Source organism: Notothenia rossii, assembly GCF_949606895.1.
Source record: "Notothenia rossii genome assembly, chromosome: 5".
Classification (NCBI taxonomy): Eukaryota; Metazoa; Chordata; class Actinopteri; order Perciformes; family Nototheniidae; genus Notothenia; species Notothenia rossii.
The window spans coordinates 92,333,799-92,349,377 of record NC_136903.1 but is presented as its reverse complement, the minus strand read 5'-3'; the positions used below and the strand labels follow the sequence as shown (position 1 = coordinate 92,349,377).

The following is a 15,579-nucleotide window of genomic DNA, read 5'->3' as shown; positions in this document are numbered from 1 at the left end:
TTTACTCTGGTTCCTCACTGACACTAAGAAAGTGGATCACATCACTCCTGTTCTGAAGTCTTTACTCTGGTTCCTCACTGACACTAAGAAAGTGGATCACATCACTCCTGTTCTGAAGTCTTTACTCTGGTTCCTCACTAACACTAAGAAAGTGGATCACATCACTCCTGTTCTGAAGTCTTTACTCTGGTTCCTCACTGACACTAAGAAAGTGGATCACATCACTCCTGTTCTGAAGTCTTTACTCTGGTTCCTCACTAACACTAAGAAAGAGGATCACATCACTCCTGTTCTGAAGTCTTTACACTGGTTCCTCACTGACACTAAGAAAGTGGATCACTCCTGTTCTGAAGTCTTTACTCTGGTTCCTCACTGACACTAAGAAAGTGGATCACATCACTCCTGCTCTGAAGTCTTTACTCTGGTTCCTCACTGACACTAAGAAAGTGGATCACATCACTCCTGTTCTGAAGTCTTTACTCTGGTTCCTCACTGACACTAAGAAAGTGGATCACATCACTCCTGTTCTGAAGTCTTTACTCTGGTTCCTCACTGACACTAAGAAAGTGGATCACATCACTCCTGTTCTGAAGTCTTTACTCTGGTTCCTCACTAACACTAAGAAAGAGGATCACATCACTCCTGTTCTGAAGTCTTTACTCTGGTTCCTCACTGACACTAAGAAAGTGGATCACATCACTCCTGTTCTGAAGTCTTTACTCTGGTTCCTCACTGACACTAAGAAAGTGGATCACATCACTCCTGTTCTGAAGTCTTTACTCTGGTTCCTCACTAACACTAAGAAAGAGGATCACATCACTCCTGTTCTGAAGTCTTTACTCTGGTTCCTCACTGACACTAAGAAAGTGGATCACATCACTCCTGTTCTGAAGTCTTTACTCTGGTTCCTCACTGACACTAAGAAAGAGGATCACATCACTCCTGTTCTGAAGTCTTTACTCTGGTTCCTCACTGACACTAAGAAAGTGGATCACATCACTCCTGTTCTGAAGTCTTTACTCTGGTTCCTCACTAACACTAAGAAAGTGGATCACATCACTCCTGTTCTGAAGTCTTTACTCTGGTTCCTCACTGACACTAAGAAAGTGGATCACATCACTCCTGTTCTGAAGTCTTTACTCTGGTTCCTCACTGACACTAAGAAAGTGGATCACATCACTCCTGTTCTGAAGTCTTTACTCTGGTTCCTCACTAACACTAAGAAAGTGGATCACATCACTCCTGTTCTGAAGTCTTTACTCTGGTTCCTCACTAACACTAAGAAAGTGGATCACATCACTCCTGTTCTGAAGTCTTTACTCTGGTTCCTCACTGACACTAAGAAAGAGGATCACATCACTCCTGTTCTGAAGTCTTTACTCTGGTTCCTCACTGACACTAAGAAAGTGGATCACATCACTCCTGTTCTGAAGTCTTTACTCTGGTTCCTCACTGACACTAAGAAAGTGGATCACATCACTCCTGTTCTGAAGTCTTTACTCTGGTTCCTCACTGACACTAAGAAAGTGGATCACATCAGTCCTGTTCTGAAGTCTTTACTCTGGTTCCTCACTGACACTAAGAAAGTGGATCACATCACTCCTGTTCTGAAGTCTTTACTCTGGTTCCTCACTAACACTAAGAAAGTGGATCACATCACTCCTGTTCTGAAGTCTTTACTCTGGTTCCTCACTGACACTAAGAAAGTGGATCACATCACTCCTGTTCTGAAGTCTTTACTCTGGTTCCTCACTGACACTAAGAAAGTGGATCACATCACTCCTGTTCTGAAGTCTTTACTCTGGTTCCTCACTAACACTAAGAAAGTGGATCACATCACTCCTGTTCTGAAGTCTTTACTCTGGTTCCTCACTGACACTAAGAAAGTGGATCACATCACTCCTGTTCTGAAGTCTTTACACTGGTTCCTCACTGACACTAAGAAAGTGGATCACTCCTGTTCTGAAGTCTTTACTCTGGTTCCTCACTGACACTAAGAAAGTGGATCACATCACTCCTGCTCTGAAGTCTTTACTCTGGTTCCTCACTGACACTAAGAAAGTGGATCACATCACTCCTGTTCTGAAGTCTTTACTCTGGTTCCTCACTGACACTAAGAAAGAGGATCACATCACTCCTGTTCTGAAGTCTTTACTCTGGTTCCTCACTGACACTAAGAAAGTGGATCACATCACTCCTGCTCTGAAGTCTTTACTCTGGTTCCTCACTGACACTAAGAAAGTGGATCACATCACTCCTGTTCTGAAGTCTTTACTCTGGTTCCTCACTGACACTAAGAAAGAGGATCACATCACTCCTGTTCTGAAGTCTTTACTCTGGTTCCTCACTGACACTAAGAAAGAGGATCACATCACTCCTGTTCTGAAGTCTTTACTCTGGTTCCTCACTAACACTAAGAAAGTGGATCACATCACTCCTGCTCTGAAGTCTTTACACTGGTTCCTCACTGACACTAAGAAAGTGGATCACTCCTGTTCTGAAGTCTTTACTCTGGTTCCTCACTGACACTAAGAAAGAGGATCACATCACTCCTGCTCTGAAGTCTTTACACTGGTTCCTCACTGACACTAAGAAAGTGGATCACTCCTGTTCTGAAGTCTTTACTCTGGTTCCTCACTGACACTAAGAAAGTGGATCACATCACTCCTGCTCTGAAGTCTTTACTCTGGTTCCTCACTGACACTAAGAAAGTGGATCACATCACTCCTGCTCTGAAGTCTTTACTCTGGTTCCTCCCTAACACTAAGAAAGTGGATCACATCACTCCTGTTCTGAAGTCTTTACTCTGGTTCCTCACTGACACTAAGAAAGTGGATCACATCACTCCTGTTCTGAAGTCTTTACTCTGGTTCCTCTCTAACACTAAGAAAGTGGATCACATCACTCCTGTTCTGAAGTCTTTACTCTGGTTCCTCACTGACACTAAGAAAGTGGATCACATCACTCCTGTTCTGAAGTCTTTACTCTGGTTCCTCACTGACACTAAGAAAGTGGATCACTTCTGTTCTGAAGTCTTTACTCTGGTTCCTCTCTAACACTAAGAAAGTGGATCACATCACTCCTGTTCTGAAGTCTTTACTCTGGTTCCTCACTGACACTAAGAAAGTGGATCACATCACTCCTGTTCTGAAGTCTTTACTCTGGTTCCTCACTGACACTAAGAAAGTGGATCACATCACTCCTGTTCTGAAGTCTTTACTCTGGTTCCTCACTGACACTAAGAAAGTGGATCACATCACTCCTGTTCTGAAGTCTTTACACTGGTTCCTCACTGACACTAAGAAAGTGGATCACATCACTCCTGTTCTGAAGTCTTTACTCTGGTTCCTCTCTAACACTAAGAAAGTGGATCACATCACTCCTGTTCTGAAGTCTTTACTCTGGTTCCTCACTGACACTAAGAAAGTGGATCACATCACTCCTGTTCTGAAGTCTTTACTCTGGTTCCTCACTGACACTAAGAAAGTGGATCACTTCTGTTCTGAAGTCTTTACTCTGGTTCCTCTCTAACACTAAGAAAGTGGATCACATCACTCCTGTTCTGAAGTCTTTACTCTGGTTCCTCACTGACACTAAGAAAGTGGATCACATCACTCCTGTTCTGAAGTCTTTACTCTGGTTCCTCACTGACACTAAGAAAGTGGATCACATCACTCCTGTTCTGAAGTCTTTACTCTGGTTCCTCACTGACACTAAGAAAGTGGATAACAAGCCTTCTGACCACATGGAGATGATGCTCAGCCTGCTGGGTACGGAAGTTCGGGTTGTCCTCCATCCATTTCCTCGGGCACCTCATCAGCAAGGATGGGGCCGCCCCCCTCCCTTCGAAAGTGGAGGCCGTGTCTGCCTTTCCGCGACCGCCTACAGCTTGGGCGCTCCGAGAGTTCCTCGGGATGGTGACGTTTTATCACCGGTTCATCCGCCGGGCGGCCCACACCATGCGCCCGCTGTACGAGGCCCTCAAGGACAAGTCCCCCGGCCAGGCCATAGACTGGACGGCTGAAAGGGAGGTCGCTTTCAACGCCACCAAAGCCGCCCTGAGCGAAGCCGCCATGTTGGCTCACCCGTCACACAGGGCCCCCATCGCTATCACCACCGACGCGTCTGACTACGCAGTGTGCGCGGTGCATGAACAATGGGTCGACGGCGGCTGGCAACCGCTCGCCTTTTTCAGCCGCCAGTTGACTCCCAGGGAGCGCAAGTACAGCGTTTTCGACAGAGAACTCCTTAGTCTCTATTTGGCGGTTCACCACTTCCGTTTCCTGCTGGAAGGCCGGGAGTTTGTGGCGTTCGTGGATCACAAGCCACTGACCTTCTGCATGTCCAAGGTGGCCGAGCCGTGGTCCGCCTGAAAGCAACGCCAGCTTTCTTACATCTCCGAGTACACCACGGACATACGACACATTGCTGGCAAGCCTAACGTGGTCGCGGACTGCCTCTCCAGAGCGGTCATCGGAGCTGTGCAGCTGGGCCTCGATTACCTCCCCATGGGCGCTGACCAGGCCTCTGACCACGGGGTCCAGACCCTCAAGGCCTCGGTCACGGGATTACGCCTGGAGGAGGTCACAGTCGGTGACTCTGGCGCGAAGCTGTGGTGTGACGTCTCCACGGGCCAGCCTCGACCGCTGGTCCCTGCGGACTGACGCCGACCCGTTTTTGAGGCGGTTCACAATCTTTCCCACCCCGGTAGGAAGCCGTCTGTGAAGTTGTTGTCGCAGAAGTTTGTGTGGCAGGGGCTTAAGAAGGAAGTGAGGTCCTGGGTCTACTCGTGCGTGGCCTGTCAACGGGCCAAAGTCCACCGCCATACTAGGGCCCCTTTTGAACTTTTTGCGGTTCCTGAGAGGTTTGACCATGTCAATGTCGACCTCGTAGGCCCGCTTACGCTGCCCCCACCGCCGCCCACGCTTTCATCGGCACGTGGGTGGCGCACTTTGGGACCCCGTCTGACCTCTCCTCTGACCGCGGTTCTCAGTTCACCTCGGAGCTGTGGAACGCTGTTGCTGTGGGTTTGGGGGTCAACCTGCATCGCACCACCGCATATCAGCCCCGGGCTAACGGATTGTGTGAGCGGTTTCACCGGTCCATGAAGGCGTCACTGCGTGCCGGCTTGACAGACGGTGGATAAGCTCCCGTGGGTTATGCTCGGGGCCAAGAGCCTGGTGGTGGACGTTGGTGGCAGGCCTGAGACTGTGTCCGTTGATCGGATTAAGCCTGCTCACGTGGACGTTTCCAGGCCGTTGGAGTTGGTTCTGCCCCCACGTCGGGGCCGCCCTTCCATGGCCCCCCCCCACCCCCTGTGGGGATGCCCTCGACCTCATTGGCGCCCCTGCCCTCGCCTGCGGCCCCGCCCTCCTCGGCCCCTGTGGTCCGTACGCGCCGGGGTCGGGTGGTACTTCCTCCCAGGCACGAGGATTTTGACTATGGGTGAATACTGGGGGGGCTTGTGTGGTGATTGACATTATTCACCCACGGATCTATGGGTTGGGGTATTGTTCTGCACGGACATTTTAGTGAGCCGGACTTCCTGTTTCCGCCGGTCTTCGCTTCCCGGGCATGAAGCTGTTCACATGTGTTTTCAGATGCTAAATAAAAGTCTAGCTTGTACCTCTGATACCCCGCCTCCGACTCCCGTCTCTCTGCACCACAACATCTCTAATAGGGATAGGTATCGTTAAGGTTTTAACGGTACTACTACTTTTATCGATACCGCTTATCGGTCCGGTCTTTTAACGGTACTTTTATCGGTTATTTTGGAGAGAAAAAAAGGTAAACTAACTAAACAAATTGTGAACAAAACTAACATTGCTTTTCATTTAAATTAAATACATAATATTTCACATCAAAAGAAGATCACTGCAGAGGGTGGTGCGAAGGGCACGAAACATCATCAGAGACTCTTCCCATCCCAACCATACACTGTTTATCCCCCTGCGTGGCACCCGCTCTGGGACACGCTGCCGTACCGCAGCCTCCCGGGTAGAACAAACAGGACTACGCAGAGCTTCTTCCCTTCAGCAGTCAGACTGCTGACAATGAACCCCACGCTGTCCCAGACTGCCTAGTTGTTGTTGTGTGCTGTGCTGAAGCGCAATTCTGTATTCACTGTATTTATTATTATCTGTGTATTTATTCTTATTTATACATTTCCCATCTATTTACCTTTATTTTCGTATCATTTATTTTGTACATACTTCTGATAATTGTGTATATAACTGACTGTTTTTCACTCTGGTTTGACCCTCCTTAATTTCATTACACTGTGCATTTTTGTAATGATAATAAAGTAATCTAATCTAATGTGGAAAACGTTACTCGTGGATGGGGCTACAGAGCTACTAGAAAGACAGTCAAACCCGGTGCATTTCTCCGTCTGAATGTGGAGCACTTTGGATAAATTTTAAGAATTGCTCGTGTTACCGCCCTTACATGCTAAACTCTTATTGCACTTTTGGTAACGAGCATTGTCCACATCGAGATGGGTAACATTTAACCACACCTCGGAGCGCGTTCTCTCCGCCATCTCCTCCGTGTGCGTGTGCGTGTGTGTGTGTGCGTGCGTGTGTGTGTGTGTGTGTGTTGCTGCACGTAGCAGCTGCGTGTGTGTAATTGCCCCGCCCTCTCACACACAGGCGGGGGAGAGATCTCTCGTCTGGATTGAAAAGATCGAAAATACTAAAAATAATCATAGACGCATTTTGCAGTCTTTTTGCGTAATAGAAACGGAGTTGTCGACACTAAAACTGCAATATAATGTTTGTGTAACAATAATACATATGATAGATATGTTTTACACGTGTCCAGTAGCGATAAAAAGACCGATAACGTCGAAGCTTAACGGTACCACTGTCTTTTAATAATTCAGCTCCGGGGCCGTTTAAGACCAGGGCTCGGTACCCCTCCCTAATCTCTAATATTGTGATTTATTTAATTTCTGTTTCTTTTGGTAACAGTCCCTGAGAGCAGGAGCACAGCCATGTGATCAGATCACACTGACAACTCATTTAACTATTATAATATATAATATTACATGGAATAACAGAAAATGTCAAATATTTTTCATCAAATGCTTGAGGTTAATATGTTTCCTCTTTTTTAACACCTGTTGTAATATATGTGTTATTATAGACTTACTGACGGTGGACTCACAGAGACTCACTATGAAGTCGTGGCCTCGGCTCTGAAGTCTGACCCCTCCCATCTGAGAGATCTGGACCTGAGTCTGAACCCTCTGGAGGGTTCAGGAGTGGAGCTGCTGATTTCTGGACTAAAGAGTCCAAACTGCAGACTGGAGGCTCTCAGGTCAGTTCTCCATCTCTAACTTCTGTGCTGAGATGAAGAGAGTTGTGTTGAACACATAATGAAATATGACCCCCGGTTTGATGATTGACAGGTCACAGAACAAAGGGGGCTATCTACCCTTACCCACAATTTAAACTATTTCACACAGACTATCTCCTCTTTGCTCTTCTCTCTGTGTGGAGCAGCAAGTTCAGCTTCAGAACAAAGTGAAAAACAAACAATGGCATCAAATATTATGAATATGTCGGGTAGTAATAGATTTATTTGTTTTCTTCTCAGAGTGTACCAGAATGGGTAGTTTATATGTTAGTATTTCAAAAAATCTCCTGGGGGAGAATCCCCCCCTTCTGGGGTTAGGTTTTCAGCACGTGTGCCTTTTTATGTTATACAGTTCAGCTTTGATTCCATCATCTCATTAAACCTTATCTAAAAGCATTATTTTGTTCTGTGAAGGGATATAAGGGATATGCACTGTACTTCACTTTCATTCATATTGTATGCCGCAAAGCGTATATATTACTGTAGGATTTTTTGTTGAATAGATTTGAGTGGTTAAAAATGTCGGGTCGCGATCTATTGACTAAGGAAAAAGTGGGTCCCGAGGCCTGACCAGTTGAGATCCACTGGTGTAATGAATACTGCCCTGCATGACAGAGTTTTTTCCCACTCTTAAAAAAAAGGCGTATTCGTTGTGTGACTGCATACACCGAACCGTGGCGTCCGAACCGTGACGGTACGGGACGAATACGGATAGCGTTACACCCCTACCTGAAATACATCTTATTTTCTCCATCATGATTTTAACAAATGATATAAAATACAATAATTGAATATGTGTATTAAAACAATCAAACACTGACAATTATTTTCAGTTGTTGCTGTTTCCTACATGTTTCTGAAGCTACATGACCACCTCGAATATGTTGTGTTAATGTTATGAAATGTTTTCTCATAAATGAGGCGGTAAGCAGGAGGACAGAATTACTTTAAACTGACGCCGTGTTGCATTTCTATAGGTTGTAGATACGAGCATGGTTTTATATACTATCACGTTTAATCGTGTTTTATTCCGTTTGCCAATACTTGATAAGCCGCTCGTAAAACACAGGAGGTATGAAAACTAAGAACACCATGTGGTAAATTGTACAGCTGATATAACACAACACATTAGTTGTATTTCCTTTAACTGGTGGATATAGAGTTGCTGATCGACAGCTGGAACACAAACCACCAAATACAAAAACATAATTCAGATCCAGTCGTCGTGACTCCACTCCGGAGGGATTCACCATCATTTCTTACAGTTTCTCATCAAGGGGGGGGTCTCCTGTCCCCGGTACAAACACACTGCCTGAGGAAGGCTATGTGTATTTTTTTTGTCATGAACCTTTTTCGGACCACTCATTTATTTATTTTGGTGACGATCCGACCTCCATGCTGCTACTCTGGTTCAAACTGCATCCACCAAACAATATGATTTATCTCCACCTCCCCAAAATAACCACAATCTGACACGGTGTGAGATGTTTGAGCTGTTCTGTCGCCATTTCCTGCTATCTTCTCCATGCAGCCAGTCAGAATGAATGAATGAATGAATGAATGAATGAAAGGGCGTTTCTTTGACTATTTATAGGCAAATATGGGCGTTACGTGAAGCCCGCAAAAGCTGCACCGCATTTCGAGACGATTGTGATTTATAAAGGGAAACCGGCGTAGGAAGTGCCGTACACACTTTCCTCGCCGGTACGCAATGTTTGGTGAATCGAAAAATGTCTGTACCTATTTTTTTGCTTTGTACTACGTAAGCAACCTTCCCACGTGAATCCTACGCAAGGCGTTATAAATTAGGCCCCTGGTCTGGTGAAAGACACTTGATGCTTGATAAATGTGTTCAGGTGTCTTTGTAATCACACGACAGGAAGTGAAGGGCTCGTTGAGACAGTCCTTAATGTTCTCTCAGAGCTCATCAGACTAGAGGAGGGATGAGGGCTTTCCTCTGAAGCGTCACTGAAGCCACGTCTGCTTCAGCTGATCAGCTGTCAGCTTTAACAGCTCTACACACTTTGACAGTTTGCTCACATGTGCTCATACTAATATAATGCTCTCAGTTATCATGAAGCAGCAGCAGCAGCAGGGTGTTACCTGTTTAACACACACCTGCTCACCATCAAGCACCTGCATCTCCTCTTTGTTCTGTGTGCTGCTTAGCGGCACAGGATGCATCTAACCTGGCAGAAAGAGTTCATCTTAGCCTCCCTATTCATTACCTGCGTCTGTACTCAGGGATATTGTGATCGTGAATGTATGATTTATTAACCCAGAATACGATTGTCTTTTGAACTCTGGAGATGACCTATTAGGGTCTGAGAGCAGAGGTCGGCAAAGACCCTATTGACCCTGCCAAGCACACACAAAATGCACAGAAAAAGGTTCTGAAATCATGACGGCAGATAGCTCTCTACATTACTGATATTGATAGGGTTATTATTATTCTGATTATTATTTTAATGCGCATAGAAAAAGTGCGGAGACGAACCAAAAAGCCTCTTGGAGGTGTATACAAAAACGTACAGGAAGTCGGCCATTTTGAATTTGGGGTTGTAACATCACAACATTTGGAGTTTCCACTTTCTAAACTTCTTCAGCTCTGATCAGATTATTAAACCTGGAGTTATTTCAAACAGGAACTTTGTTTTCTAAAGTTACATCATGTTTTCTTTATCCAGACTGAGGAACTGCAGTTTGTCAGAGATCAGCTGTTCTGCTCTGGCCTCAGCTCTGAAGTCCAACCCCTCCCATCTGAGAGTTCTGGACCTGAGTCTCAACGCTCTGAAGGATTCAGGAGTGGAGCTGCTTAGTTCTGGACTAAAGAGTCCAGACTGCAGACTGGAGGCTCTCAGGTCAGTTCTCCTTCTCTAACTTCTGTGCTGAGAGGAAGAGAGTTGTGTTGACTCTGAGCTGCAGACATCAGGCTGATCCTCACTGAGCATCTTAATGCTAAAGTCTACTTTCTGACTGAACTTCATATGGATCTGTTTTTATTTATGATTTTCTGAATTGACCTGAGAAGAAATATATTTCATTTATTATTTCCACTGTTGCTAGTGACTGAATATTGATCAGAGTAACAAAGAGAAGGTGAATGTGTGAGGGAGAGTGTTTGAGCAGACTCATGCTGTGCTCCATGAGTCAGTGGAGATGCTCTCAGTACTGATGAGCTGTGAGGGAGATGAAGGAGTTGTTAAACATCTGATCAAAGTTAAAGTTCCAGATTATCAGTGGATTGTTTCTACATCATCGCTGACATTAAAAGCCTGTTTCACTCTGAACAGATTATTAAACCTGGAGTTATTTCAAACAGGAACTTTGTTTTCTAAAGTTACATCATGTTTTCTTTATTCAGTCTGAGGTACTGCAGCTTGTCAGAGATCAGCTGTTCTGCTCTGGCCTCAGCTCTGAAGTCCAACATCCATCTGAGAGTTCTGGACCTGCGTCGCAACCCTCTGCAGGGTTCAGGAGTGGAGCTGCTGAGAGATCTTCTGGAGAGTCCAGACTGCAGACTGGAGACTCTCAGGTCAGTAAGGGGTCTCTGCTGGTTCAGCTGTATTGTATTAAACACAGGGAGGTGTTTCTCTCTCTGGGGAAACAGATCAGTGATGTTACCCACTGACTGCCGGCTCTTCCATTCTTCCATCAACTTTAGAAGGCCAGCTGAACCTGCAAAGCCAAACTTTAGTAATCAATCAATCAATGTTTATTTATATAGCCCAATATCACAAATGTTACATTTGTCTCAGTGGACTTCACAGTTTGTGCAGAATATCAGTATGACAATACGACACCCTCTGTCCTTAGACCCTCTGTCCTTAGACCCTCTGTCTTCAGACCCTCTGTCCTTAGACCCTCTGTCCTTAGGCCCTCAATTCGTACAAGGAAACACTTCCAGAGAAACCCACAGTTTAAAGGGGAACATGGGAGAAACCTCAGGGAGAGCAACAGAGGAGGGATCCCTCTCCCAGGACGGACAGACGGACAATAGATGCCGTGTGTAAATCAAAAAGATAATACATTTAGAACATAGGTAGACCAAATGTTTGGAAATGCATGTGTCTGTAATAAGAAGATGAATCCACGAGGATGTCAGCAATCTTGTGGGAGCCATCAGGGAAGTGGTGAGAGTCTGGCCGGACCACAGAGACAGGTTCAGCCACGACTCGAAGTCCAGGACTCAGATCCAGAACTCAGGATAGAGGATCCAGGACTCAGGACCACAGCAACAGGATTAGCCCCGACTCAGGATCCCAGGGTATATATTGACAAAGAAAAGAGATTTGGGGGAAGCTGGGTTGATCGGAACAAGAGAGTACACAGGTACAAACAGCCAGAAAGACGGAGTAAGGTGCCCCCCCCCAACAGTCTAAGCCTATAGCAGCGAAGCTAACGTGCACTCCCTTAGGATAGGTTGAGGGAAAAGGGTAGCAAGTAAGAAGTAAGGAGCAGAGGCGGAGAAGCACACACAGGGAGAAAGGTCCTCCCTGGAACCTTAATTGGAATTGGTGAGAGGTAGGAGTGGGTCTGTGGCTACGTTCCACACTCCCCGGCCGGGCTAGGCGTTCTCTGCAATCTGTTACCCTCTAATAAACCTTGAGAGGTCAGAGAGGGGAAAGGTTTGGGATAAAGTTTTAAAAATAAGATCTAAGTTTTTAGGATTTAAGTGAAAGAGTAAGAACTAAAATGTATAGGTGGTTAGTACACGAGCTGCAGCATTTTGAATCAGCTGAAGCGACTTGACTGACTTCTTGGTACACCCTGATAATAAGGAGTTACAATAATCCAGCCTTGAAGTAACAAATGCATGGACTAGTTTCTCTGCATCGTTTTGAGGCAAGATATGCCTGATTTTTGCAATGTTACGTAGATGGAAGTAGGCGGTCCTTGAAATTGATTTTATGTGGGTGTTAAAGGATAAATCCTGATCAAATATAACACCAAGATTCCTTACAGTCTCACTGGAGGCCAAATTAATGCCATCCATAGTTAATATATCTTTAGATAATTTGTTTCGTAGATTCTTCGGGCCAAGTACAATAACTTCAGTTTTGGTCGTGTTTAACATCAAAAAATGTAAGGTCATCCACGTTTTTAAGTCCTTGAGGCAGTCTTGAATTTTGTTTAGATGATTAATTTCATCAGGCTTGATTGATAAATATAGTTGAGTATCATCCGCATAACAATGAAAGTTTACAGAATGATTCCTTATAATATTGCCTAACGGAAGCATATATAGGGTGAACAAAATAGGTCCAAGCACTGAGCCCTGTGGCACTCCATGGCTAACTTTGGTTTGCATGGAAGATTCATCGTTGACACGTACAAACTGAGAGCGTTCAGATAGATAGGACCTAAACCAGCCTAATGCAGTTCCCTGTATGCCAACTAAGTGCTCTAGTCTTTGCAATAGGATGTCATGGTCGATAGTATCAAATGCAGCACTAAGATCGAGCAAGACAAGAATAGAGACAAGTCCCTTGTCAGAGGCTATTAGAATGTCATTTGTGACTTTAACCAGAGCTGTCTCTGTGCTATGTTGTGTTCTAAAGCCAGACTGAACATCTTCAAATAAATCATAGTTTTTTAAGTAACAGCTGTTTTGCGACTGCTTTCTCAAGAATCTTTGAGAGGAACGGAAGATTAGAAATAGGTCTATAGTTGGCTAAAACCTCTGGATCGAGGTTGTGCTTTTTAAGAAGCGGTTTTATCACTGCTACTTTGAATGATTGTGGAACATAGCCTGATAATAAAGACATATTCATAATATTTAATAAAGAAGTGCTAATTAATGGAAAAACTTCTTTTAACAGCTTAGTTGGAATCGGGTCTAAGATACACGTTGATGGTTTAGAAGAGAGAATCATTGAATTTAATTGTTCAAGGCTTATGGCTGAAAAGCATTCTAGTTTACTATCTAGTGTAATATTAGAACTTACGTTTCCGGGAGCTGTTGATAACACTATACTGGTCAAAGGCAAGAGGTCATTGATTTTGTTTCTAAGAGTAACAATTTTATCGTTAAAAAAGCACATAAAATCATTCCTACTGAGTGCTATGGGAATAGAAGGCTCAGTCGAGCTGTGGCTCTCTGTCAGCCTGGCTACAGTGCTGAAAATAAATCTTGCATTATTCTTATTCTCATCTATTAATGAAGAGTAGTAAAGTAATCAACTTTCTGACAGACATATGGGATTTTACAGAAGAGTGGGAATGGTAGTCTCTTTTTTATAGGATGTTTCTAGTTTCTAGATAACAAACTGTCCTTCACTGCAAACATCTCTGCTACAACCCGCTGCTGCAGATACACTCTTTACAACATCAGGAGGATACGTCCCCAGCTGACCCAGAAAGAGACGCAGGTTCTGGTCCAGGCTCTCGTCATCTCACGCCTAGACTACTGCAACTCCCTCCTGGCTGGTCTACCTGCATGTGCCATCCGACCTCTGCAGCTCATCCAGAATGCAGCGGCTCGTCTGGTCTTCAACCTTCCTAAATGTTCCCACACCACACCGCTCCTCCGCTCCCTTCACTGGCTTCCAGTAACTGCTAGAATCCACTTCAAGACTCTGGTACTTGCGTACCATGCTTTGAATGGATCTGGCCCTTCCTACATCCAGGACATGGTTAAACCGTACACCCCAGCACGTGCACTCCGCTCTGCATCAGCCAAACAGCTCTCTGCACCCGCACTGCGAGGGGGACCCAAGTTCCCATCAGCAGAAACACGTGGGTTTGCTATCCTGGCTCCAAAATGGTGGAATGAGCTCCCCATTGAAATCAGGACAGCAGATAGCTTACACATCTTCTTCAGACTGAAAACTCATCTCTTTGGACTCCACTTCCAGAGATAGAGTTACTAACAAAGCACTTATATACTAATAAAGGGCTGGCTTATCTAAAGCCAGTTGAGTAGCAATTGAAATGTTTGGCTCTATGAAACCTGATGAACTTATATGATTCTGTTTTCTTCAAGGTTGTATCTTGTTGGTCGAATGCACTTATTGTAAGTCGCTTTGGATAAAAGCCTCAGCTAAATGTAATGTGATTTAATATATGACTGGTTACTTCCTGTAAAGCAGCTGAGAGCTGTGGCAGGCAGTCTAGTGTTTTCAGAGAAGATATGATGTAAAGCATGAGATCAGGACTCTGAAGCTGACTCAAAGAACAAACACTTATTTAAACTGGATCTCAAACTGTTGGATTGTGTTCATCCCTACAGGATCCGAAGAGGAGAGACGATCAGAGCCAAGATCCAGAAGAGCTGTGAGTACTGAAACCATGTCCTCCATTCATCCAGATATTCTACATTACATCTGATCTCAAAAGGTCTTTATAGAACAACAACAATACATTTGTATTCCATGTTGTTACAGCTCTATTCAATCATTTTGGCTGCTAATGTTTCCCTTTGTTCAAGTTTAATTATTATTTCTGTGTCACCTCTTCTCTCCATCAGGTGACTCCGATGTGGAACAGGAAGTGAAGACAGACAGAAAGGTGAGAGAGGAGCAGTTGAACAGAGAGAAGTGTATTTATTTCACCACTGAATTCAAAGTTAGGGCTGTCGAGTTAAACGCTATTACGCTCGCAATTGATGGAATGATTCAGGTATTCGATTATGAGTCAAGAATATTTCTATTTAATTAGTGTTTGTTTCTTTTTTTAATGGGAGGTGTGCCTGAGAGGATTACATATCACCAAGTTGATTCAATACATGTATATGACGCTGCCATTTAAAATATCTGGACCCCGACGAAATGGGAAATATTCCTACTGGCTGGTAATACTGTTCTGTGATTGGCTGGTAATACTGTTCTGTGATTGGCTGGTAATACTGTGCTGTGATTGGCCGGTAATACTGTGCTGTGATTGGCTGGTAATACTGTGCTGTGATTGGCTGGTAATACTGTGCTGTGATTGGCTGGCAATACTGCACTGTGAGTGTAAATGAACTCACATGATCCAGACTAATTTGCATTTTTCAAATACTAAATAAATAACTTTGTTTGTTCCAGGCTCCTGAATCCTTCTCACCTGAACACACAACTGGATCTCCATACAGGTAATGCTATACCATGACCAAACATTATTTAAACACATTCAAAATATATATTTATTTGATTGTGTTTAATTTCATGTCTTTCACCTTGAGGTATTGCATCCAATCTCTTTCTAACAGACATGAATAAATGAATGCCTCTGTGTTTA

The 15,579-nt window shown here is 44.5% G+C and overlaps 1 protein-coding gene across 1 annotated transcript in view; it reads left to right on the top strand.

Moving 5' to 3' along the window:
• Positions 1 to 15,579, top strand: part of LOC307039381 (uncharacterized protein) — an 82,637-nt gene that overhangs the window by 61,710 nt on the left and 5,348 nt on the right. Inside the window, exons 5-10 of the mRNA XM_079681389.1 lie at positions 7,147 to 7,320; positions 10,047 to 10,220; positions 10,724 to 10,894; positions 14,591 to 14,634; positions 14,828 to 14,868; positions 15,387 to 15,433. Coding sequence (XP_079537515.1) covers positions 7,147 to 7,320; positions 10,047 to 10,220; positions 10,724 to 10,894; positions 14,591 to 14,634; positions 14,828 to 14,868; positions 15,387 to 15,433 — 651 coding nt within the window. The remainder of the gene's footprint in view (positions 1 to 7,146; positions 7,321 to 10,046; positions 10,221 to 10,723; positions 10,895 to 14,590; positions 14,635 to 14,827; positions 14,869 to 15,386; positions 15,434 to 15,579) is intronic.